The 24,584-nt window shown below is 40.7% G+C and overlaps 1 protein-coding gene across 1 annotated transcript in view; it reads left to right on the top strand.

Moving 5' to 3' along the window:
* Positions 1-24,584, top strand: part of LOC133649166 (amyloid beta precursor protein binding family B member 2) — a 190,917-nt gene that overhangs the window by 39,065 nt on the left and 127,268 nt on the right. Inside the window, exons 7-8 of the mRNA XM_062045998.1 lie at positions 6,123-6,269; positions 6,350-6,477. Coding sequence (XP_061901982.1) covers positions 6,123-6,269; positions 6,350-6,477 — 275 coding nt within the window. The remainder of the gene's footprint in view (positions 1-6,122; positions 6,270-6,349; positions 6,478-24,584) is intronic.

Below are 24,584 nucleotides of genomic sequence, written 5' to 3'. Positions count from 1 at the left end.
TGAGCCAGCTTGTACCTAAGTTACGGTCAGAGCGAAAAAATATATGTCTTGCACTGCATTCTAGTCCTTCACTCTAACATTCCTCATCCACAAATCTTTCATCCTCGCTCAAATTAATGGGATAATCGTCGCTTTTTCAGTCCGAATCTCTCTAGTTGCTGGTGTAAACGATAGGAAAATATGAGCAGTCCTTCCTCCGGTGTCGTCACGCTACTTCCGGTACAGGCAAGGCTTTTTTTTATTAGAGACCAAAAGTTGTGAACTTTATCGTCGTCGTTCTATATTAAATCCTTTCAGCAAAAATATGGCAATATCGCGAAATGATCAAGTATGACACATAGAATGGATCTGCTATCCCCGTTTAAATAAAACAATTTCATTTCAGTAGGCCTTTAAAGCTCATGTAGAGAATGCCAAGAGTGTGCAAAGCAGTAATCAGAACAAAGGGTGGCTATTTTGAGGAAACTAGAATATAAAACATGTTTTCAGTTATTTCACCTTTTTTTTTTTTGTTAAGTACATAACTCCACATGTGTTCATTCATAGTTGTGATGCCTTCACTGACAATCTACAAAGAAAATAGTCTTGAAAATAAATACAACACATTGAATGAGAAGGTGTGTCCAAGATTTTGGCCTGTACTGTATGCCAGTGAGTAATAACCTGTAATTAATCAAAAAGGAGATTCATCTGATTTTTAAAAAATATTTGTTAACAGAATTATTATGAATACACCTCCTGGGAGGAGTTGCAGTTGCATACTTTTTCAAGCATCAGTGAAGAGAGCAAAGCTGTTGATGTTCGTCATTAGAGGTGTGGATCTGTGGGCATCTAATGATTAAATCCCATTCTGGGGTGACAATTCAACTCAGAATCGATTCTCAATTCGACACGATTCTCGTTTCAAACTGATTGTTGCAGTGTATTATTTGCTACAGTATGATAATTATTATGAAATGTTTGCAAAACAGGTTACAGGTAAGAAAAGCATGGAGATGGCTCAAAATACTGTATTTTGCAGACCATAGGGCGCACCGGATTATAAGGCGCACTGCCGATGAGCGGGTCTAGTCAGGTCTTTTTTCATACAAAAGGCGCATTAAAGGAGTCATATTATATATTCTTGTTTGTAAATGTAAAAGACTTCCTTGTGGTGTACATAACATGTAATGCTGGTTCTTTGCTCAAAATGTTGCATAGATGATGTTTTACTCATCATCTTCAACTCACTTTCTGACAGTCGCTTCCGAATGTGCCGTTTTGTGGGCGCTCTTATTTACGTGGCTCACTTTCGACAGCGTCACCTTTGTTGTAGCGGTGTAGCGTGCAAGGACGGGAGTGGAAGACGTGTCAAAAGATGGCGCTAACTGTTTTAATGACATTCACACTTGACTTCAATCAATAACGGAGCAGCATCTCCTCATCCGTGGCTCACTAGTGCAACAACAACGCCCGAAATGTGTCCCGTGAAAAATCGTCTGACCGGAACTCTCTAATAACTAAAGTTCCTTGGGTGAATAATGTCAAGTCACTACACCGGTATGTTTTAGTGCTTTCATGGCGAGTCTACTGACAGATATAAGTAAGAACTTTACACTACTTTATATTAGAAATGGCAACAGCGGAGGATGAATGTCACATAACAAGAAGATAGAGAAAAAGAAGAAGCTGATCGGCACGGACTACAAAAGCGGACTTGCGCAAATTTTTCAGTACTTATGCAGATCCCAAATACAGATCAGCAGGTACCAGAAGGTAAGAAAAGTTGCTTTTGCATAATATTGCAAAACAAAACGGCAGATAATGTCTTACCTTGTACACACACCATAATAATACTGGTATGTTGAAGCACAGTACAATCCATCAAGCGGTGTGGCTTCATAGCTTACCAAAGTCCTACTAAAACATTTTGATAGATTTTTGAGCGCCGTGAGTAATGTTCTAGATTTTCAAAGGAACATATAACATTTTGGTGTTGTTTACTTGAGCCATATTGCAATCTACACGCATCTCTAATGTGTGACTGCCATCTACTGGTCACACTTATCATTACACCATGTACCAAATAAAATAGCTTTGAGGTCGGTGAGCACAACCAAAATTAGTATGTACATTAGGCGCACCGGGTTATAATGCGCACTGTTGAGTTTTGAGAAAATGAAAGGTTTTTAAAGGCCTACTGAAAGCCACTACTAGCGACCACGCAGTCTGATAGTTTATATATCAATGATGACATCTTAACATTGCAACACATGCAAATACGGCCGGGTTAGATTAGTAAAGTGACATTTTACATTTCCCGCTAAATATTCTGCTGAAAACATCTCGGTATGATGACGTTTGCGCGTGACGTCATGGATTGTGCGGACATATTGGGACAGCATTGTGGCCAGCTATTAAGTCGTCTGTTTTCATCGCAAAATTCCACAGTATTCTGGACATCTGTGTTGGTGAATCTTTTGCAATTTGTTTAATGAACAATGGAGACAGCAAAGAAGAAAGCTGTAGGTGGGAAGCGGTGTATTAGCGGCTGGCTGCAGCAACACAACCAGGAGGACTTTGAGTTGGATAGCAGACACGCTACCGTGAGTACGCAGCTTTGGCTTCCAAACATTTGATCGCTTGCCCGTACGTGTGTACCGGTATGTGCATGTCACATACGTAGCTTTGGGGAAATATATGTGCTGTATGAACTTTGCGGAGGTGAACGGTACTTTGGGCTGTGGGATTGAGTGTGTTGTGCGGGTGTTTGATTTGTATTAGCGGGTTATATGGACGGGAGGGGGGAGGTGTTTGTTATGTGGCATATTAAATATAAGCCTGCTTGTGTTGTGGCTAATAGAGTATATATATGTCTTGTGTTTATTTACTCTTGTAGTCATTCCCAGCTGAATATCAGGTCTAGGGATGATACTGGAAACCCGTCTTCCCGGTTGTTCGATAAGAAAAGAACCGAGTCCTCGGACTCGAATCCCTTTTTGAGAACCGGTACCCGTTATCGAGACCACTATAGTAAAGAAAAAGAGTTGGTTCTTTATTCGAATCACTTGGAACGAATCCCGTCCCGACAAGAAATGCCGTGTGTGACATCACAAGAAGTGACGTCACGTAGTTCAGTCATTTGTCACGGTGAGATGCAGCGTGCGGCGGTTAGTTCCCGGGACGCGGCTCCGGACGAAAGCGTGCAGGTAGGAGATGATTTATTCCTCTTAAATCATACACATTACAACAGACAGGAACCAAACAAAAAGAAAGCGTGCCGTTCACACGAGAAGCTAAAGCAAAAACTTACATAGCACAGGAATACTAGAAGCTAAGGTAACTTAGCACAGGAATACTAGAAGCTAAGGTAACTTAGCACAGGAATACTAGAAGCTAAGGTAACTTAGCACAGGAATACTAGAAGCTAAGGTAACTTAGCACAGGAATACTAGAAGCTAAGGTAACTTAGCACAGGAATACTAGAAGCTAAGGTAACTTAGCACAGGAATACTAGAAGCTAAGGTAACTTAGCACAGGAATACTAGAAGCTAAGGTAACTTAGCACAGGAATACTAGAAGCTAAGGTAACTTAGCACGGGAATACTAGAAGCTAAGGTAACTTAGCACAGGAATACTAGAAGCTAAGGTAACTTAGCACAGGAATACTAGAAGCTAAGGTAACTTTAGCACAGGAATACTAGAAGCTAAGGTAACTTAGCACAGGAATACTATAAGCTAAGGTAACTTAGCACAGGAATACTAGAAGCTAAGGTAACTTAGCACAGGAATACTAGAAGCTAAGGTAACTTAGCACAGGAATACTAGAAGCTAAGGTAACTTAGCACAGGAATGATGAGCTGGAAAAGCAGAATGCCAACATAACTGTTGCAAATGCAAACAATGAAGCCACAACGAGTGAGCGGGAAAGGCAGGCTTAAATAGTCTCTGATGAGCAACAGGTGCGCGTACAAGGCAGGTGAAAATTATAAGTAACCATGGTGACTAAAATAAACCCCCGAAGTGCACAAAACAACTAAGGAAGTCCAAAACTAACAGAACATAACTAAACAAAACCTGATCCGACCACATCATAATACATCACACTTTCATATCATTTCACTTTACAGGAGTAGGAAGAAGTCAAGCTTATTTAATCCTACCTCTTTCCCACTTCATACAAATATATACATCATTTACTGACCTTTTTATAATAAAATATGTGTGAATTAGTATATACAACAGTTTTGTAATATGTCATTAATTAATTCAGTCATTATTAATATACTGAGATGAAGAATATCTTATTTTCAATAAGGTTGAAAGTATTTCTCATAATTCTTCTTCTTTGTACTTTATAAGCACTATTCATTTGAACAAGCTCTTAAAGTGGATCATATCAGTACAATGTTTCACTTCTTTACTTCATCCATTCCATCATTTTATTCCACATCATTTTAGCTGTTTGCAATTTTACCAAATCATCGAACTTTTATATTTTTGACTCAATAAATAAAGTGTTTGTATGTTCTCTATATCCAACATTATGTATCAGTCTAATTACATTTTTTGTAACACAGTTAACGAATGTAGCGCACATTTGTAGTTATTTCCCCACATTTCTGCACAATAACTCAGATATGGTAATACTATAGTAGCGAGCAGTAGAGAATGTGAAGTGATTTGTTAAACCAAATATTGTCTTTTTTTCCACATACAACAACCTATCTGGACTCCATAAGAGAATCCATAAGGAATCGGTTCGATAAGAGGATTCCATAATAGGCTCGAACTCGATCATTTCTTATCAAACATCATCCCTAGTCAGGTCCCACCCGCCTCTCACAGCATCGCTTCCACTGCCCTCTAGTCCTTCACTCTCACTTTCCTCATCCACAAATCATTCATCCTCGCTCAAATTAATGTGGTAATTGTCGCTTTCTCGGTCCGAACTGCTTGTGGCCATGATTGTAAACAATGTGCAGATGTGAGGAGCTCCACAACCTGTGATGTCACGCTACTTCTGCTGGTGGCCATGATTGTAAACAATGTGCAGATGTGAGGAGCTCCACAACCTGTGATGTCACGCTACTTCTGCTGGTGGCCATGATTGTAAACAATGTGTAGATGTGAGGAGCTCCACAACTTGTGATGTCACGCTACTTCTGCTGGTGGCCATGATTGTAAACAATGTGCAGATGTGAGGAGCTCCACAACCTGTGATGTCACGCTACTTCTGCTGGTGGCCATGATTGTAAACAATGTGCAGATGTGAGGAGCTCCACAACCTGTGATGTCACGCTACTTCTGCTGGTGGCCATGATTGTAAACAATGTGCGGATGTGAGGAGCTCCACAAGCTGTGATGTCACGCTACTTCTGCTGGTGGCCATGATTGTAAACAATGTGCAGATGTGAGGAGCTCCACAACCTGTGATGTCACGCTACTTCTGCTGGTGGCCATGATTGTAAACAATGTGCAGATGTGAGGAGCTCCACAACCTGTGATGTCACGCTACTTCTGCTGGTGGCCATGATTGTAAACAATGTGCAGATGTGAGGAGCTCCACAACCTGTGATGTCACGCTACTTCTGCTGGTGGCCATGATTGTAAACAATGTGCAGATGTGAGGAGCTCCACAACCTGTGACATCACGCTACTTCTGCTGGTGGCCATGATTGTAAACAATGTGCAGATGTGAGGAGCTCCACAACCTGTGACATCACGCTACTTCTGCTGGTGGCCATGATTGTAAACAATGTGCAGATGTGAGGAGCTCCACAACCTGTGACATCACGCTACTTCTGCTGGTGGCCATGATTGTAAACAATGTGCAGATGTGAGGCGCTCCACAACCTGTGACGTCACGCTACTTCCGGTACACGCAAGGCTTTTTTTTATCAGCGACCAAAAGTTGCAAACTTTATGGTCGATGTTCTCTACTAAATCCTTTCAGCAAAAATACGGCAATATGGCGAAATGATCAAGTATGACACATAGAATGGATCTGCTATCCCCGTTGAAATAAGAACATTTCATTTCAGTAGACCTTTAAGTGCGCCTTATAGTCCGAAAAATACAGTCTTTTTAAAAATGTTCTTTTTTTTTTTTCAAAACAATTTTTTTTTGTGCACAACTGTAAGTCATTCCCAGTGCGCTCCTTGGGCTGGGTGGAGATGGCCGAACAAGACCTGTGTGAGGGGAGAAGCAGTGTGGCGGTGCATCAGTGTATCAGACAACTGTCCTACTGCAGGAGAGACATTCGAGACTCGGCTGGAGTCTGGGGAGAGGTCAGTTGTCATCAACATTACATCAGTACAACAATACTTGCACAACAAACACATATTGGTGTGTTTTTGTGCTCTCACAGGGTAAAGGGATGCTGCTGGTGCTTCAGGACCGCATGTTGAATCTCGTCGACCCGGATGATCGAAGCCTTCTCCACTCTCAGCCAATCAGCAACATCCGCGTGTGGGGGGTCGGCCGGGACCACGACAGGTATTTGCAACTTTTCGTAGCTACTAAATAATGAGTGAACTGAATGCAAGGCAGGAAAAGTGTTAAAAGTACGGCGGCTGTCTGTCATGTCAGGGGACGGCGTGGCGAGGTTGGGAGAGTGGCCGTGCCAGCAACCTGAGGGTTCCTGGTTCGATCCCCACCTTCTACCAACCACGTCACGTCCGTTGTGTCCTTGAGCAAGACATTTTCACCCTTGCTCCTGATGGGTCGTGGTTAGGGCCTCGCACGGCAGCTCCCGCCGTCAGTGTGCGACTGTGGAAATAGTGTCAAAGCGCTTTGAGTACCTTGAAGGTAGAAAAGCACTATACAAGTATAACCCATTTATCATTTATTTAGCAACATCTTAAGGTCTCTATTTCTGTCTTTTTTGGGATGAATGTATTTTCTGTTGACTTCTCAACACATTTATTTTCATAATACTGACATGAATTAGCTCCCAAAGTACCGTATTTTTTGGAGTATAAGTCGCACCGGCTGAAAATGCATAATAAAGAAGGAAAAAACATCTATAAGTCGCACTGGAGTATAAGTCGCATTTTTTGGGGAAATGTATTTGCTAAAAGCCAACAGCAAGAATAGACATTTGAAAGGCAATTTAAAATGTCTAAAGAATAGTGAACAACAGGCTGAATAAGTGTACGTTATATGAGGCATAAATAACCAACTGCTATGTTAACCTCACATATTATGGTAAGAGTCATTCAAATAACTATAACATATAGAACATGCTATACGTTTACTGTCACTCCTAATCGCTAAATCCCATGAAATCTTATACGTCTAGTCTCTTACGTCAATGACATCAATAATATTATTGGATATTTGACGCTAATGTGTTAATAATTTCACACATAAGTCGCTCCTGAGTATAAGTCGCATCCCCGGGCAAATTAGGAAAAAAACTGCGACTTATAGTCAGAAAAATACGGTATTTGGATCCGATGTCATTCATGGAGTGGAATAAATAGCCTTGCTGTACAAAAATGATTATATTATAACATCTAATATAAACAGTAGTGTAAAATAAAGTTCTACACTTACTACATCTCGTTGCACTACAACACACACGTTTGCACTACTGTTTTATTTTTTGTGACTTCGTATTTTTGTATTGTTTTTATGTTTCTATTGTTGTAGTTTCTTGTGTGCTTTGCCTTAACGCGGAGCTGCTAAACTGTTGGTGACAATGTGACTGTGACAATAAAGGATTCAATTCAATTCAATTCTACAACTACATTAATAAATACCCTAAAGTTATTATTGAATTAATCAGACTGTGTTTAGAACTGGTCTTGCATCTCTTGTATTGGGTGTCATTAGTTGGACTTGCCACGGAACTTTGAGCGGTCGCGTCGCACGTACAGGAGGAGTAGAGATGTGATGTTCACCAGTCTAATCTTTTCAACGGCTTTTTTAGGTGAACGATTAAAACCGATTTATAGTTGGAAGCCGTGTTTGCGAGACATTTTACAGTGGTGGTCAAAAGTGTACATCCACTTGTAAAGAACATCATGTCATGGCTGTCTTGAGCTTCCAATCATTTCTACAACTCTTATTTTCTTGTGATGTAGTGATTGGAGCACATACTTGTTGCTCACAAAATACATTCATGAAGTTTGCTTCTTTTATGAATTTATTATGAGTCTACTGAAAATGGGAGCACATCTGCTGGGTCAAAAGTATACATACTGCAATGTTAATATTTGCTTACATGTCCCTTGGCAAGTTGACCTGCAATAAGGCGCTTTTGGTAGCCATCCACAAGCTTCTAGCAAGCTTCTTGTTGAATATATGAGTATTGTGGCCAAACATCTCCATTTTTGTTTCATCTGACCACAGAACTTTCCTCCAGAAGGTCTTATTTTTGTCCATGTGACGTCAGATGAAACAAAAATGGAGCTGTTTGGCCACAATACCCAGCAATATGTTTGGAGGAGAAAAAGTCAGGTCTTTAATCCCAGGAACACCATGCCCACCGTCAAACATGGTGGTATGTAGTATTATGCTCTGGGCCTGTTTTGCTGCCAATGGAACTGCTGCTTTACAGAGAGTCAATGGGACAATGATAAAAGGAGGATTACCTCCAAATTCTTCAGGACAAGCTAAAATCTTCAGCCCGGAGGTTGGGTCTTGTTGGGTGTTCCAACAGGACAATGACCCCAAACACACCTCAAAAGTGGTAAAGGAATGGCTAAATCAGGCTAGAATGAAGGTTTTAGAATGGCCTTCCCCAAGTCCTGACTTAAACGTGTGGACAATGCTGAAGAAACAAGTCCATCTCAGAAAACCAACACATTTAGCGGAACTGCAGCAATTTTGTCAAGATGAGTGGTCAAGTGGTCAAGCAGAAGCTTGTGGATGGCTACCAAAAGCGCCTTATTGCAGGTCAACTTGCCAAGGAAGCAAATATTAACATTGCTGTATGTATACTTTTGACCCAGCACATTTGCTCACATTTTCAGTAGACTCATAATAAATTCATAAAAGAAGCAAACTTCATGAATGTATTTTGTGAGCAACAAGTATGTGCTCCAATCACTACATCACTAACAACAAGTATGTGCTCCAATCACTACATCACTAACAACAAGTATGTGCTCCAATCACTACATCACAAGAAAATAAGACTTGTAGAAATGACTGGAAACTCAAGACAGCCATGACATGATGTTCTTTACAAGTGGATGTGCACTTTTGACCACCACTGTATATACAGTGTTTGCCATAAACTGCTAAGATACCTGTGGCGGTGGGGGCGTGGCTATGGGCGTAGCTATGGGCGTGGTCATCATGACATCATTGAGTAATTTGCATAATTTACTACAATGATATGATTTTCTCTAAAAAGGCTCAAAAAATGTATACTTACTAATTAATAATAACAGTTTTGTTTTAAACGTCCATCCATCCATCCATTTTACAATATAATTACAACACTTTATGTACATATTTATATACAGATTTGAACAATAAGTTATTCATTATTAATTGTGGTTCTTACAAAAAATATATCTTATAAAATCTAAAAGCTAAAATGTCTCTTAAAGCTCTGCCCCTTTAATTAGTGCATACTAAATAATTTAACTTTAGCCTACTACTACAAGCATATTATTTACCAGCAACATAAAGTGAAACAGAGGCAGAGGTGTCCTGCCACAGTCAGTAACAAATAAACAGAAAACAGTAGTGGTGGTAGATAGACACAAAGCTTCATCAAACATCTGATCCACTGAACAAAGAGCTCCAAAAATCTTGATCCTACACTTCTCTTTTGTAAAGTAAATGTGAACAGCCGATATGGGCATCTACATCTACTATATGATCATCTACATCTACATCAACTATATGATTTGCCTGAGAAGCTGGACAGGACAAACAAACAAAAAAATTAAAAAAAAAATATATATTAAAACATTTTTTTTTTTTTGTGGCGGCCTTAATTCTTTCGTGGCGGGCCGCCACAAATAAATGAATGTGTGGGAAACACTGATATAACAATTGCCCAGGAATGTGAGCGCCACCCAACTGGACTAAAAATGAGTCATAGGCAAAGGAATAATAGCAGGATTTGTATTTATTTTTTTAATTGAAGGATTCCAGGAACTTAAGTGTCATACCAGCACACATGAGATGGCACAAAATGTGGCAGCGGAGGTTCCTGATTTAGCCCAAGGAGTACCACAAGAACAGTATGTACATCAGGATGTAAACTGATAGGTTCTAAATAGAGCAGATTGTGATCCTGTAGGGCAGATAGAATGTAAAAGGACGACACCAAACCAATTCAAAGCCCAGTTAGTGTAAGCACAGTTGGGACAAGTTAAGTGTTCCTCGTGCAGGTTTATTGTTCTGCTGTCAAATAGTTCAGTACACTCGTGCAGGGTTATTGTTCTGCTGTCAAATAGTTCAGTACACTCGTGCAGGGTTATTGTTCTGCTGTCAAATAGTTCAGTACACTCGTGCAGGGTTATTGTTCTGCTGTCAAATAGTTCAGTACACTCGTGCAGGGTTATTGTTCTGCTGTCAAATAGTTCAGTACACTCGTGCAGGGTTATTGTTCTGCTGTCAAGTAGTTCAGTACACTCGTGCAGGGTTATTGTTCTGCTGTCAAATAGTTCAGTACACTCGTGCAGGGTTATTGTTCTGCTGTCAAATAGTTCAGTACACTCGTGCAGGGTTATTGTTCTGCTGTCAAATAGTTCAGTACACTCGTGCAGGGTTATTGTTCTGCTGTCAAGTAGTTCAGTACACTCGTGCAGGGTTATTGTTCTGCTGTCAAATAGTTCAGTACACTCGTGCAGGGTTATTGTTCTGCTGTCAAATAGTTCAATACACTCGTGCAGGTTTATTGTTCTGCTGTCAAATAGTTCAGTACACTCGTGGAGGGTTATTGTTCTGCTGTCAAATAGTTCAGTACACTCGTGCAGGTTTATTGTTCTGCTGTCAAATAGTTCAGTACACTCGTGCAGGGTTATTGTTCTGCTGTCAAATAGTTCAGTACACTCGTGCAGGGTTATTGTTCTGCTGTCAAGTAGTTCAGTACACTCGTGCAGGGTTATTGTTCTGCTGTCAAATAGTTCAGTACACTCGTGCAGGGTTATTGTTCTGCTGTCAAATAGTTGAGTACACTCGTGCAGGGTGATCTCACCTCTTTATCTTGTGCTAACTTGTATTCAATTGTATACATTAGATAGTGAACAATGAGTAAATATGTGTATGTACATGTCTTATCTACTATTTATATAGTATTCTGTACTTGTGATCCACAAAGTTTTATTGGTGAGTAACAGTGATCTTATTGGCAATGCATATGGGATGGTATACGACACCACCTTATCCACAGCTAGGCAAATTAAGGCCCAGGGGCCACATGCGGCCCGTTAGGCTTTTCAATCTGGCCCGCCGGACATTCCCAAATATTTTTTTAGATCTTTAGAGGCTTTTTTTTTTTTTTTTTTTTGATTGATTGAGACTTTTATTAGTAGGTTGCACAGTGAAGTACATATTCTGTACAATTGACCACTAAATGGTAACACCCCAATAAGTTTTTCAACTTGTTTAAGTCGGGGTCCACTTAAATGGATTCATGATACAGATATATACTATCATTTATACTATCATCATAATACAGTCATCACACAAGATAATCACATTGAATTATTTACATTATTTACAATCAGGGGTGTGGAGGGGGGGGGGGGTATAGACAGCAAGTAGTGGACAGAGAGAGAGAGAGAGAGAGATCAGAAGGCATAAGAAAAAGTATCTGCATTTGATTGTTTACATTTGATTATTTACAATCCGGGGAGGGTGTTAGTTTAGGGTTGTAGCTGCCTGGAGGTTAGTTTAGTTTAGGGTTGTAGCTGCCTGGAGGTTAGTTTAGTTTAGGGTTGTAGCTGCCTGGAGGTTAGTTTAGTTTAGGGTTGTAGCTGCCTGGAGGTTAGTTTAGTTTAGGGTTGTAGCTGCCTGGAGGTGAACTTTTATTGCGGTTTTGAAGGAGGATAGAGATGCCCTTTCTTTTATACCTTCTTTTAGGCCTACTGAAAGCCACTACTAGCGACCACGCAGTCTGATAGTTTATATATCAATGATGAAATCTTAACATTGCAACACATGCCAATACGGCCGGGTTAACTTATAAAGTGACATTTTACATTTCCCGCTAAACTTCCGGTTGAAAACTCCTTTGGATGATGACGTATGCGCGTGATGTAGCCAGTAGAACAGAGGTATGGCTCCCCCATTGAGGCCAATACAAAAAGCTCTGTTTTCATTTCATAATTCCACAGTATTCTGGACATCTGTGTTGGTGAATCTTTTGCAATTTGTTTAATGAACAATGAAGACTGCAAAGAAGAAAGTTGTAGGTGGGATCGGTGTATTAGCGGCGGACTACTGCAACACAACAAGGAGGACTTACTTGGATAGCAGACGCGCTAGCCGATGCTAGCCGCCAACCGCATCTGTGATCGGGTGAAGTCCTTCGTCGCGCCGTCGATCGCTGGAACGCAGGTGAGCACGGGTGTTGATGAGCAGATGAGGGCTGGCTGCCGTAGGTGGAGTGCTAATGTTTTTATCATAGCTCTGTGAGGTCCGGTTGCTAAGTTGCTAAGTTAGCTTCAATGGCGTCGTTAGCAACAGCATTGTTAAGCTTTGCCAGGCTGAGAATTATTAACCGTGTAGTTACATGTCCATGGTTTAATAGTATTGTTGATCTTCTGTCTATCCTTCCAGTCAGGGACTTATTTATTTTGTTTCTATCTGCATTTAAGCACGATGCTATCACGTTAGCTCAGTAGCTAAAGAGCTTCGCTGATGTATTGTCGTGGAGATAAAAGTCACTGTGAATGTCCATTTGGCGTTCTGGACTCTCATTTTCAAGAGGATATAGTATCCCAGGTGGTTTAGAATACAAATCCGTGATCCACAATAGAAAAAGGAGAGAGTGTGGAATCCAATGAGCCAGCTTGTACCTAAGTTACGCTCAGAGCGAAAAAAGATATGTCTTGCACTGCATTCTAGTCCGTCACTCTAACATTCCTCATCCACGAATCTTTCATCCTCGCTCAAATTAATGGGGTAATCGTCAAATTCTCGGTCCGAATCGCTCTAGGTGCGTTGAAAACAATAGGAAAATATGAGGAGGCGAACAACTGACTACGTCACGCTACTTCCGGTAGGGGCAAGGCTTTCTTTTATCAGAGACCAAAAGTTGCGAACTTTATCGTCGTTGTTCTATACTAAATCCTATCAGCAAAAATATGGCAATATCGCGAAATGATCAAGTATGACACATAGAATGGATCTGCTATCCCCGTTGAAATAAAAAAATGTCATTTCAGTAGGCCTTTAAGATGTAAAGTGTAGCTGCCATTATGATGTGCACTCATGTTTTCTAATGACTTACTATAGTCTTCAACTATACTAAGTATTTCAATGGTTGTAATCTGCGCTTTTGCATGATATACTAGTTACTATGGTAATCTAATTAGTTACTATGGTAATCTAATTAGTTATTGTCTATTGTGAGCTAACTGTGGTGCTTAATTTCCCCCAGGGATCAATAAAGTACTTTCTATTCTATTCTACTATGGTAATGTAAGTCACAGCAGCTCAGATGAGGCACCAAGCAGTGTGGGTGGGGAGCGTTTCCACCGAGCGTCAGCCTGAAATGTGGGTGTCAGCAACAGACGTGGAAGTAGATTTTTACCACAGAGTTCTAAAGCTTAGTGATATATCAGACATATCAGATAGTAGGTGGAGGTTTTTTTACCCTTCGCGTTCATATTTCGCTGTTTTTGTTGCATTTTTGTTACGTTTCGCTTGATTGTAAAATATGTGGATGGAGAGGGGGTGTGACGTTCATATGTTGTCAATATTCAGTGTTTTATCCTTCATAGTTAATATTGTAAATCCCACATTCTTTATTTTTCATTCTGGGTGTCTCATTCAGTAAAAAAAATGTTTAATTCCATTCCGTTTTTAAGGTGGTCTGTCATAACGTTTTTAACATTCAATCAGACCTTTTGTATTAGTGTTCCTCAAAATAGATGTACCGGCCCCCAGACACATTTTTTTCTCTAAATTTGACCCCCTGAGTCAAAATACTTGACCAGGCCTGACCTTATGGAATGTTTACAAGTTAAATAAAGTATTATCAAAGTTTCAGAATAAATGCCATCCATAGAGAATATGTTGGTGGAATGTGTCATTTTCCATCTTTCTCATCCAAATCTTATTTTATATCGGCTGCCAGTGATTGTTTCTTTGATAAGAAGAAAATATATTACTTCTAAAAATAAAAAATAAAAATAAATATAACAATGAGCCAGTCTTTTGAACGACTCCTTGAAAGGAACAGTTCCTGAAGATCCGGCTCTCCTTTCAGAGAGCCATAAATGCCATCTCTCCAGGAACGTTACGTGTCATCAGCTGTATTGTAGCCAAGTGATTTGCAAACCTCTATCTCAGTCTGTGTGTGTGTAATCCAATTCACATGTCTGTGTGCTAATGTGTGTGTCTGTATCTCAGTCTGTGTGTGTGTAATCCAATTCACATGTCTGTGTGCTAATGTGTGTGTCTGTATCTCAGTCTGTGTGTGTGTAATCCAATTCACATGTCTGTGTACTAATGTGTGTGTCTGTATCTCAGTCTGTGTGTGTGTAATCCAATTCACATGTCTGTGTGCTAATGTGTGTGTCTGTATCTCAGTCTGTGTGTGTGTAATCCAATTCACATGTCTGTGTGCTAATGTGTGTGTCTGTATCTCAGTCTGTGTGTGTGTAATCCAATTCACATGTCTGTGTGCTAATGTGTGTGTCTGTATCTCAATATGTGTGTGTGTAATCCAATTCACATGTCTGTGTACTAATGTGTGTGTCTGTATCTCAGTCTGTGTGTGTGTAATCCAATTCACATGTCTGTGTGCTAATGTGTGTGTCTGTATCTCAATATGTGTGTGTGTAATCCAATTCACATGTCTGTGTACTAATGTGTGTGTCTGTATCTCAATATGTGTGTGTGTAATCCAATTCACATGTCTGTGTACTAATGTGTGTGTCTGTATCTCAGTCGGTGTGTGTGTAATCCAATTCACATGTCTGTGTGCTAATGTGTGTGTCTGTATCTCAATATGTGTGTGTGTAATCCAATTCACATTTCTGTGTACTAATGTGTGTGTCTGTATCTCAATATGTGTGTGTGTAATCCAATTCACATGTCTGTGTACTAATGTGTGTGTCTGTATCTCAGTCTGTGTGTGTGTAATCCAATTCACATTTCTGTGTACTAATGTGTGTGTCTGTATCTCAATATGTGTGTGTGTAATCCAATTCACATGTCTGTGTACTAATGTGTGTGTCTGTATCTCAATATGTGTGTGTGTAATCCAATTCACATGTCTGTGTACTAATGTGTGTGTCTGTATCTCAGTCTGTGTGTGTGTAATCCAATTCACATTTCTGTGTACTAATGTGTGTGTCTGTATCTCAATATGTGTGTGTGTAATCCAATTCACATGTCTGTGTACTAATGTGTGTGTCTGTATCTCAATATGTGTGTGTGTAATCCAATTCACATGTCTGTGTACTAATGTGTGTGTCTGTATCTCAGTCTGTGTGTGTGTAATCCAATTCACATGTCTGTGTGCTAATGTGTGTGTCTGTATCTCAATATGTGTGTGTGTAATCTAATTCACACTGATTGGTGTTTCTATGCGTGTGTGTGTGTGTGTGTGTGTGTGTGTGTGTGTGTGTGTGTGTGTGTGTGTGTGTGTGTGTGTGTGTGTGTGTGTGTGTGTGTGTGTGTGTGTGTGTGTGTGTGTGTGTGTGTGTGTGTGTGTGTGTGTGTGTGTGTGTGTGTGTGAGGCTGCAGTGCGTTAATAACTGTCCCCACACTTGGTACATTTGACAGTGATTCATAGCAGAGAAGCTAACATCAGCCTACGGTGACAGCCAAAATATCTACTAACGTTACTTACCGCCACGTGCTTCCTCAAATTTGATGTTGAGTTCATGTAAGCTTAAGCTTGTTGTTTGCCGCTGAAACTTTATGTGCAGTTAATCACGTGACCGCCTGGCTCTGTTTTGATTGGTGAAACGGAGTCAAACGTCACCAGTGACTGCATTCGATTGGTGAAACGCAGGCATGCGATAGATCCTACTTTGAAAGTCTGTCTGACAAACCAAATCAAACAAAGCGTGCATTACCAGATCAAAAAAATCAGTAGCGAGTAGTAGGGATGATGTTTGATAAGAAATTATCGAGTTCCAGCCTATTATCGAATCCTCTTATCAAACCCATTCCTTATCGATTCTCTTATGGAGTCCAGATGGGTTGTTGTATACGGGAAAAAAAACACAATATTTGGTTTAACAAAAGCTCACTTTTATTATATAAGAAAAAAATAAAATCTAATAAATAAATAAACATTAACTGTTACCCACCTAAAAAAATAAAATAAAATAAATAAATATTGACTGTTACCCAAAGTATATTAAGTGGGATTTTTCATAAAAACAAATATATACAGTAACACAAAAACAAGCTGTCTCTGTGATCACTATAGGTGTATAAATAATAATATAGTGTTAAATAAAATCAGTCCCTTGGGCACAAAACTGAAAGTAATACAGCTCTCCAAAAAGTGCACTTCTGCTGCTATTGGAACATAACTGTTTGTTATGATGCTTTGACATTTTTGTACTTTATTTCTTTATTGAAAGAAAATTCTATGAAGAGAAAAGTTGTTTGCAAATGTGGTTACAATGCTAACAAATGAAAAGTTAAAGCTAAAAAAAGAAATACACTTTATTGAGTTAACATTATTTCTTTATAGGGGGAAAGATGTTATGAGCTAGGGCAGGGGTCGGCAACCCAAAATGTTGAAAGAGCCATATTGGACCAAAAATACAAAAACAAATCTGTCTGGAGCCGCAAAAAATTAAAAGCCATATTACATACAGATAGTGTGTCAAGAGATATACATTTAAAGGACTTAAAGGAAACTAAATGAGCTCAAATATAGCTACAAATGAGGCATAATGATGCAATATGTACATATAGCTAGCCTAAATAGCATGTTAGCATCGATTAGCTAGCATTAATGCAGTAACCAAATATGTCTGATTAGCACTCCACACAAGTCAATAACATCAACAAAACTCACCTTTGTGCCTTCACGCACAACGTTAACAGTTGGGTGGACAAAATGAGACAGAAAAAGAAGTGGCATAAAACACGTCCTAGAAAGCCGGAGAAAGTTATACATGGAAACAAACTAAGGTGAGTTCAAGGACCGCCAAAATTAGTAGGACAAAACGGCGCTCGCCAAATACTCGAATCAGTGAAGCATGTTTAATATAAACAGTGTGTTATAACAATTAGTGTCATGTTTGTCCTCCTACAGAAACCATATTAAAACAAAAAATATATTTTTTCCCCTCATCTTTTTCCATTTTTCATACATTTTTGAAAAAGCTCCAGAGAGCCACTAGGGCGGCGCTAAAGAGCCGCATGCGGCTCTAGAGCCGCGGGTTGCCGACCCCTGAGCTAGGGAATATAACAACTACACTACCCAGCATGCAACGGGAGTTACGAGCATGCGCGGTAGCCCCGAAAAGTGTTGTTGCATGTCGTCACCCGGCAGCTAAGAATGAGGTTATGAGCACGCTGTGAAAGTAAACGTCAAGAACTCAGCCAACACGCCTCGTCTGCATTATTTATAATTAGACAGACAACACATATACAGTGTGATTTTGTAACGTTTACAAGGAAAGGAAAACAAAAGTTCAAAAAGGGAGATGTGTTGTATATACCGTAATTTCCGGACTATAAGCCGCACCTGACTATAAGCCGCACCAGCTAAATTTAGGGGAAAATACAGATTGCTCCATATATAAGCCGCACCCGACTATAAGCCGCAGGGTTTTGATGTGTAATTAGTGTAGTATATAGTGTAATTAGCGTAGTATATAGTGTAATTAGCGTAGTATATAGTGTAATTAGCGTAGTATATAGTGTAATTAGCGTAGTATATAGTGTAATTAGCGTAGTATATAGTGTAATTTGCGTAGTATATAGTGTAATTAGCGTAGTATATAGTGTAATTAGCGTAGTATATAGTGTAATTTGCGTAGTATATAGTGTAATTTGCGTAGTATATAGTGTAATTAGCGTAGTATATAGTGTAATTAGCGTAGTATATAGTGTAATTAGCGTAGTATATAGTGTAATTAGCGTAGTATATAGTGTAATTAGCGTAGTATATAGTGTAATTAGCGTAGTATATAGTGTAATTAGCGTAGTATATAGTGTAATTAGCGTAGTATATAGTGTAATTAGCGTAGTATATAGGGGTTCCTGCTACTACGGAGGGGATTGTAGGGACAGAGATGACTGTTTGGGAACGCAAAGCGTCCCATTTATTAACAATAAATCTTTCAATCATTCAATCAAACTTTCACATCTTTGACATGGCGAACAGCATTCGTGCAGAGTACAAATAATACAACGGTGCAAAGTAATACAAAGTGCTCGCCTGTACGTTATCAAAATAACCAGCCTACCCGTATATGAAAAGTCAGTCTTTAATCATTGTGTCATCGTCTTCCTCCTGCGTACTAAAACCACCCAAATCCTCTTCGTCGGTGTCGGAGAAGAACAGGCCGTAAATAAGCCGCACCCTTGTATAAGCCGCAGGGACCAGAACCAGGGGAAAAAGTAGCGGCTTATAGTCCGGAAATTACGGTATATGTATGTGCTGCGGTTGCTTGAAGAAGGTTGCGACAGCTGCCGTAAAGGAGGTGCGTTGCTAGCCTGGTTGCTATGTTTCCGGTTGGTGGTAAAAGTGTTGGTCATGTGTTTGTACCCTGCTCAAATCTCTCAGTAAAGTTATTCATTGGATTCTAGCTTTTGTTTTCAACTTTATTACACCTTGGAGCGCTTTTTCCCGTCCATTGTTTTCCTGCTTTTGCTATCTGCGCCTAATGACTGAGCTACGTGACGTCATTTCTTGTGATGTCCCACGGAGCATTTCTGGTCGGGACGGGATTCGAATAAAGAACCAACTCTTTTTCTTTACTATAGTGGTCTCGATAACGGGTACCGGTTCTCAAAAAGGGATTCGAGTCCGAGGACTCGCTTCTTTTCTTATCAAACAACCGGGAAAACCGGTTTCAAGTATCATCCCTAGCGAGTAGCGAGCTGAATGTAGATAAATGGAGCGGAGTAAAAGTAGCGTTTCTTCTCTATAAATATACTCAAGTAAAAGTAAAAATATGTTGCATTAAAACTACTCTTAGAAGTACAATTTATCCCAAAAGTTACTCAAGTAGATGTAGCGGAGTAAATGTAGCGCGTTACTACCCACCTCTGGTAGTAATTCAAATAACCAATGTGTTGTCAATAGAGCAGGGAGTATTTTCATGGCTTTATTCCTGCAGCCACCAGAGGGCGCTAGAGTCCAAGCCTGCCTGCTCAGAGATCTTATCAGGAAGCTTGCACTGAAGAATGCAACCAAGTACTGTACTTGTTTTGAAGATTTCATTTGTAGGGGTTTTTGTTGTTGTTACATTTGTATATGAATATGCCCATCATATTTGACGAGGCTTGTGTGAGAGAGAGAGAGGTGTATGTTAATGATGAACTGAACATGTAGGCGGGGGCTCTCTACAGCTATGTTGCAGGCGTTATGATGCTTGGCCATCATTCATTTGGCTGGGATTTCCATTGAAAGTGAAATCTCAGCATGAGTAAATGATGAAGTTATTGTTTGTGCTCTCCTTCACCTTGATGCAAAATGAATGAGTCCCCTTCTTCCTCTGTCCTAAGTGGGGCGGGGCAGGAGTGGGGGAGGACGGCCCCTCAATGAAGTCATATGGAGCTATTTTTGAAGCACTCAGCAAGTGTGTGTGTGTGTGCACGCACACCCCTGGTTGCAGGTGTGTGTGTGTGTGTGTGTGCACGCCCCTGGTTGCAGGTGTGTGTGTGTGTGTGTGTGTGTGTGTGTGTGTGTGTGTGTGTGTGTGTGTGTGTGTGTGTGTGTGTGCACGCCCCTGGTTGCAGGTGTGTGTGTGTGTGTGTGTGCACGCCCCTGGTTGCAGGTGTGTGTGTGTGTGTGTGTGTGTGTGTGTGTGTGTGTGTGTGTGTGTGTGTGTGTGTGTGTGTGTGTGTGTGTGTGTGTGTGTGTGTGTGTGTGCACGCCCCTGGTTGCAGGTGTGTGCGTGTGTGTGTGTGCACGCCCCTGGTTGCAGGTGTGTGCGTGTGTGTGTGTGCACGCCCCTGGTTGCAGGTGTGTGTGTGTGTGCACGCCCCTGGTTGCAGGTGTGTGTGCACGCCCCTGGTTGCAGGTGTGTGTGTGTGTGTGTGTGTGCACGCCCCTGGTTGCAGGTGTGTGTGTGTGTGTGTGTGCACGCCCCTGGTTGCAGGTGTGTGTGTGTGTGTGCACGCCCCTGGTTGCAGGTGTGTGTGTGTGTGTGTGTGTGCACGCCCCTGGTTGCAGGTGTGTGTGTGTGTGTGCACGCCCCTGGTTGCAGGTGTGTGTGTGTGTGTGTGTGTGTGTGTGTGTGTGTGCACGCCCCTGGTTGCAGGTGGGCTTGAGTGGATGAAGTCATGTGTCTAAAGGTGGATCCCTCTTTCTGTGGTGTGTAAGTTGCATGAGGGTGTTTTGTCCATCTTATATGTCTGTCGCGCTTCCCACTCTTTGTCTCCAGCCCTCCCTCTTGTGTCATTGGCTGCTCAGCTCAGCTTCCCTCTGCACTTGTGAATGTGCAAGCATTCCCCATTTTTTTTTTACCAGTTTGGGGAGAGCTGCAACTCTGGAGGGGGGCGGGGGTGCAGGTGCGGTTATTGTAAGATGCTCCGCTCCTCACTCTTGAGTGTGCAGACAGAGGTGTGGTAGTAGTAGTGGTGGTGGTGGTGGGAAAGGAGCCATTGAGGATTAAAAGAAGAAGTAGAGAGAAGCTTCAAGCTGCAGAGCGATGCCACCACCGCAGCGGAGGAGCTAATGAGGAACTAGTTTGTGAGGCGATCACCATGCCTGCCTGTGTGAGTGAGTATCTTCTTACCTCTCCTTCAATCTCCTTTCATTTCTTGCCTTCAACACGGCTGGTCAGGTGTGAAGATGCTGCAAGAGCAGATGTTTGCAGATGGCATGCAAAATGTTGTGAAGTAAGCAAAGGAGGGATTGAGTGGGGAACAGGGTGTGCTGTGGGGTGTTTCACTTGAAAACTATTTTTAGCTTCCACTCGCACGCTGACAAATGTACTGTATGCAAACTGGTGGGGGTTTTTAACAAGCGCGGTGATGGATGAGCGGGGAAATTGTAAGCAAACAGACAGTCTTGAGATTTACGACACAAGGGCAGCGCGAGGGGCGGGGCTGGCGATCCCCCGGTTGTTATCATGCCCTTGGCTTGTGACACCTAATGTGTGTCATGTCTAACAGACGCGCCCTTAATAGTGTTTTAAGTGTTGACAAAGTGGTACGTTCACCTCGTGTCCCAAATGATTTACAGGCACCACATTACGCACACATGGCTGGAATGAGACGAGTGCTTCGTCAAAAAGAGCTGTTAGTTTAGTCATGTTTTTGAACGGCACCGATATACTTCCTTTTTTAATATTTGGACTTTAAAGGCCTACTGAAAGCCACTACTAGCGACCACGCAGTCTGATAGTTTATATATCAATGATGACATCTTAACATTGCAACACATGCCAATACGGCCGGGTTAACTTATAAAGTGACATTTTACATTTCCCGCTAAACTTCCGCTTGAAAACGTCTTTGGATGATGACGTATGCGCGTGACGTAGCCAGTGAAACAGAAGTATTGGTACACCATTAAATACAATACAAAATAGCTCTGTTTTCATCTCATAATTCCACAGTATTCTGGACATCTGTGTTGGTGAATCTGTTGCAATTTGTTTAATGAACAATGGAGACAGCAAAGAAGAAAGTTGTAGGTGGGATCGGTGTATTAGCGGCTGGCTGTAGCAACACAACGAGGAGGACTTACTTGGATAGCAGACGCACTAGCCGACGCTAGCCACTGACCGCACGGATGATCGGGTGAAGTCCTTCGTCGCGCCGTCAATCGCTGGAACGCAGGTGAGCACGGGTGTTGATGAGCAGATGAGGGCTGGCTGGCGTAGGTGGAGCGCTAATGTTTTTATCATAGCTCTGTGAGGTCCGGTTGCTAAGTTAGCTTCAGCGTCGTTAGCAACAGCATTCTTAAGCTTCGCCAGGCTGAGAATTATTAACCGTGTAGTTACATGTCCATGGTTTAATAGTATTGTTGATCTTCTGTCTATCCTTCCAGTCAGGGGTTTATTTATTTTGTTTCTATCTGCATTTGAGCCAGATGCTATCACGTTAGCTCCGTAGCTAAAGAGCTTCGTCGATGTATTGTCTTGGAGATAAAAGTCACTGTGAATGTCCATTTCGCGTCTCGACTCTCATTTTCAAGAGGATATAGTATCCCAGGTGGTTTAAAATACAAATCCGTGTATATTTTATCGTCCCGGAAGAGTTATTGCTGCAAGGGGTTCTGGGTATTTGTTCTGTTGTGTTTATGTTGTGTTACGGTGCGGATGTTCTCCCGAAATGTGTTTGTCATTCTTGTTTGGTGTGGATTCACAGTGTGGCGCATATTTGTAACAGTGTTAAAGTTGTTTATACGGTCACCCTCAGTGTGACCTGTATGGCTGTTGACCAAGTATGCTTGCATTCACTTGTGTGTGTGAAAAGCCGTAGATATTATGTGACTGGGCCGGCACGCAAAGGCAGTGCCTTTAAGGTTTATTGGCGCTCTGTACTTCTCCCTACGGCCGTGTACACAGCGGCCTTTTAAAAAGTCATACATTTTACTTTCTGAAACCGATACCGATAATTTCCGATATTACATTTTAAAGCATTTATCGGCCGATAATATCGGCAGTCCGATATTATCGGACATCTCTACATTTGATTATTATATTTTTTACATACATTGTAAAAAACATCATTAGATTTTGCAGTGAAAACTTGCAGCTCGGTCAGATTCAGAAGTACTTTATTAATTCCCAAGGGGAAATTAGATTTTCAGCACAATCCCGTTCAAGATCAGACAAACATTACAGGGAGACAAAAAAAAGATCGCTGACGGGTCTGCCAACTTCCGGCGCCCCTTACAAAAAAAAAGTTGAGAAAGAGGTAAATGTTGGGGAGGGGCGGAGTGAAAAAAAATTCAGTCAAAGGCTGGACTCCAGGCAGGAGGTCCAGACTGAGGCCAAGGGGAAAAATACCTCATAGCCATAGTACACATAAACAAGTTACCGTATTTTTCGGACTATAAATCGCAGTTTTTTTCATAGTTTGGATGGGGGTGCGACTTATACTCAGGAGCGACTTATGTGTGAAATGATTAACACATTAGCGTCAAATATCAAATATTATTGATGTCATTGACGTAAGAGACTAGACGTATAAGATTTCATGGGATTTAGCGGTTAGGAGTGACAGTAAACGTATAGCATGTTCTATATGTTATAGTTATTTGAATGACTCTTACCATAATATGTGAGGTTAACATAGCAGTTGGTTATTTATGCCTCATATAACGTACACTTATTCAGCCTGTTGTTCACTATTCTTTAGACATTTTAAATTGCCTTTCAAATGTCTATTCTTGCTGTTGGCTTTTAGCAAATACATTTCCCCAAAAAATGCGACTTATACTCCAGTGCGACTTATGTATGTTTTTTTTCTTCTTTATTATGCATTTTCGGCCGGTGCGACTTATACTCCGAAAAATGCGGTATAACGTAATTTATTGGTGCATATTATTTAAAGCCACGTTAAATGATGTGGCTGGCTTTGAGTTTGACACCTGTGGCCTAAGTATTCATTGAAAACAAGGCATGTTTTATTTAACAAGTATATTTCATATTTGTGGCCACGGTAACGTCACATACAGTTCGAACAGTAACACTGCGTTTAAATATTTAATTCAGTGATTATTTGGCGTACCACTCGTACCTCAGTTTAAGAATCAGTGCATTAGATGAATCAAAGGGTTGCTGTGGAACAATTTGACGTATTTTGACACATTGTGTCTTTTTCATCAATATTAATGGCGTTTCAATTTAGAGACTCAATAAAGGAGGAGATACATATGAATATACGTGTTTATTACACACCTTTACAGTGTTTCCCATAAACTGCCAAGACACCTGTGGCGGCGGGGGCGTGGCTATGGGCGTGGTCACCATGACATCATCGGGTAATTTGCATAATTTACTACAATGATATGATTTTCTCTAAAAAGGCTCAAAAAATGTATACTTACTAATTAATAATAACAGTTTTGTTTTAAACGTCCATCCATCCATTTTACAATATAATTACAACACTTTATGTACATATTTATATACAGATTTGAACAATAAGTTATTCACTGAAATATATTTATTAATTGTGGTTCTTACAAAAAATATATCTTATAAAATCTAAAAGCTAAAATGTCTCTTAAAGCTCTGCCCCTTTAATTAGTGCATACTAAATCATTTAACTTTAGCCTACTACTACAAGCATATTATTTACCA

Source organism: Entelurus aequoreus, linkage group LG04 (genome assembly GCF_033978785.1).
Source record: "Entelurus aequoreus isolate RoL-2023_Sb linkage group LG04, RoL_Eaeq_v1.1, whole genome shotgun sequence".
NCBI classification, from domain to species: Eukaryota; Metazoa; Chordata; class Actinopteri; order Syngnathiformes; family Syngnathidae; genus Entelurus; species Entelurus aequoreus.
This window is presented reverse-complemented; position numbering and strand designations above follow the sequence as displayed.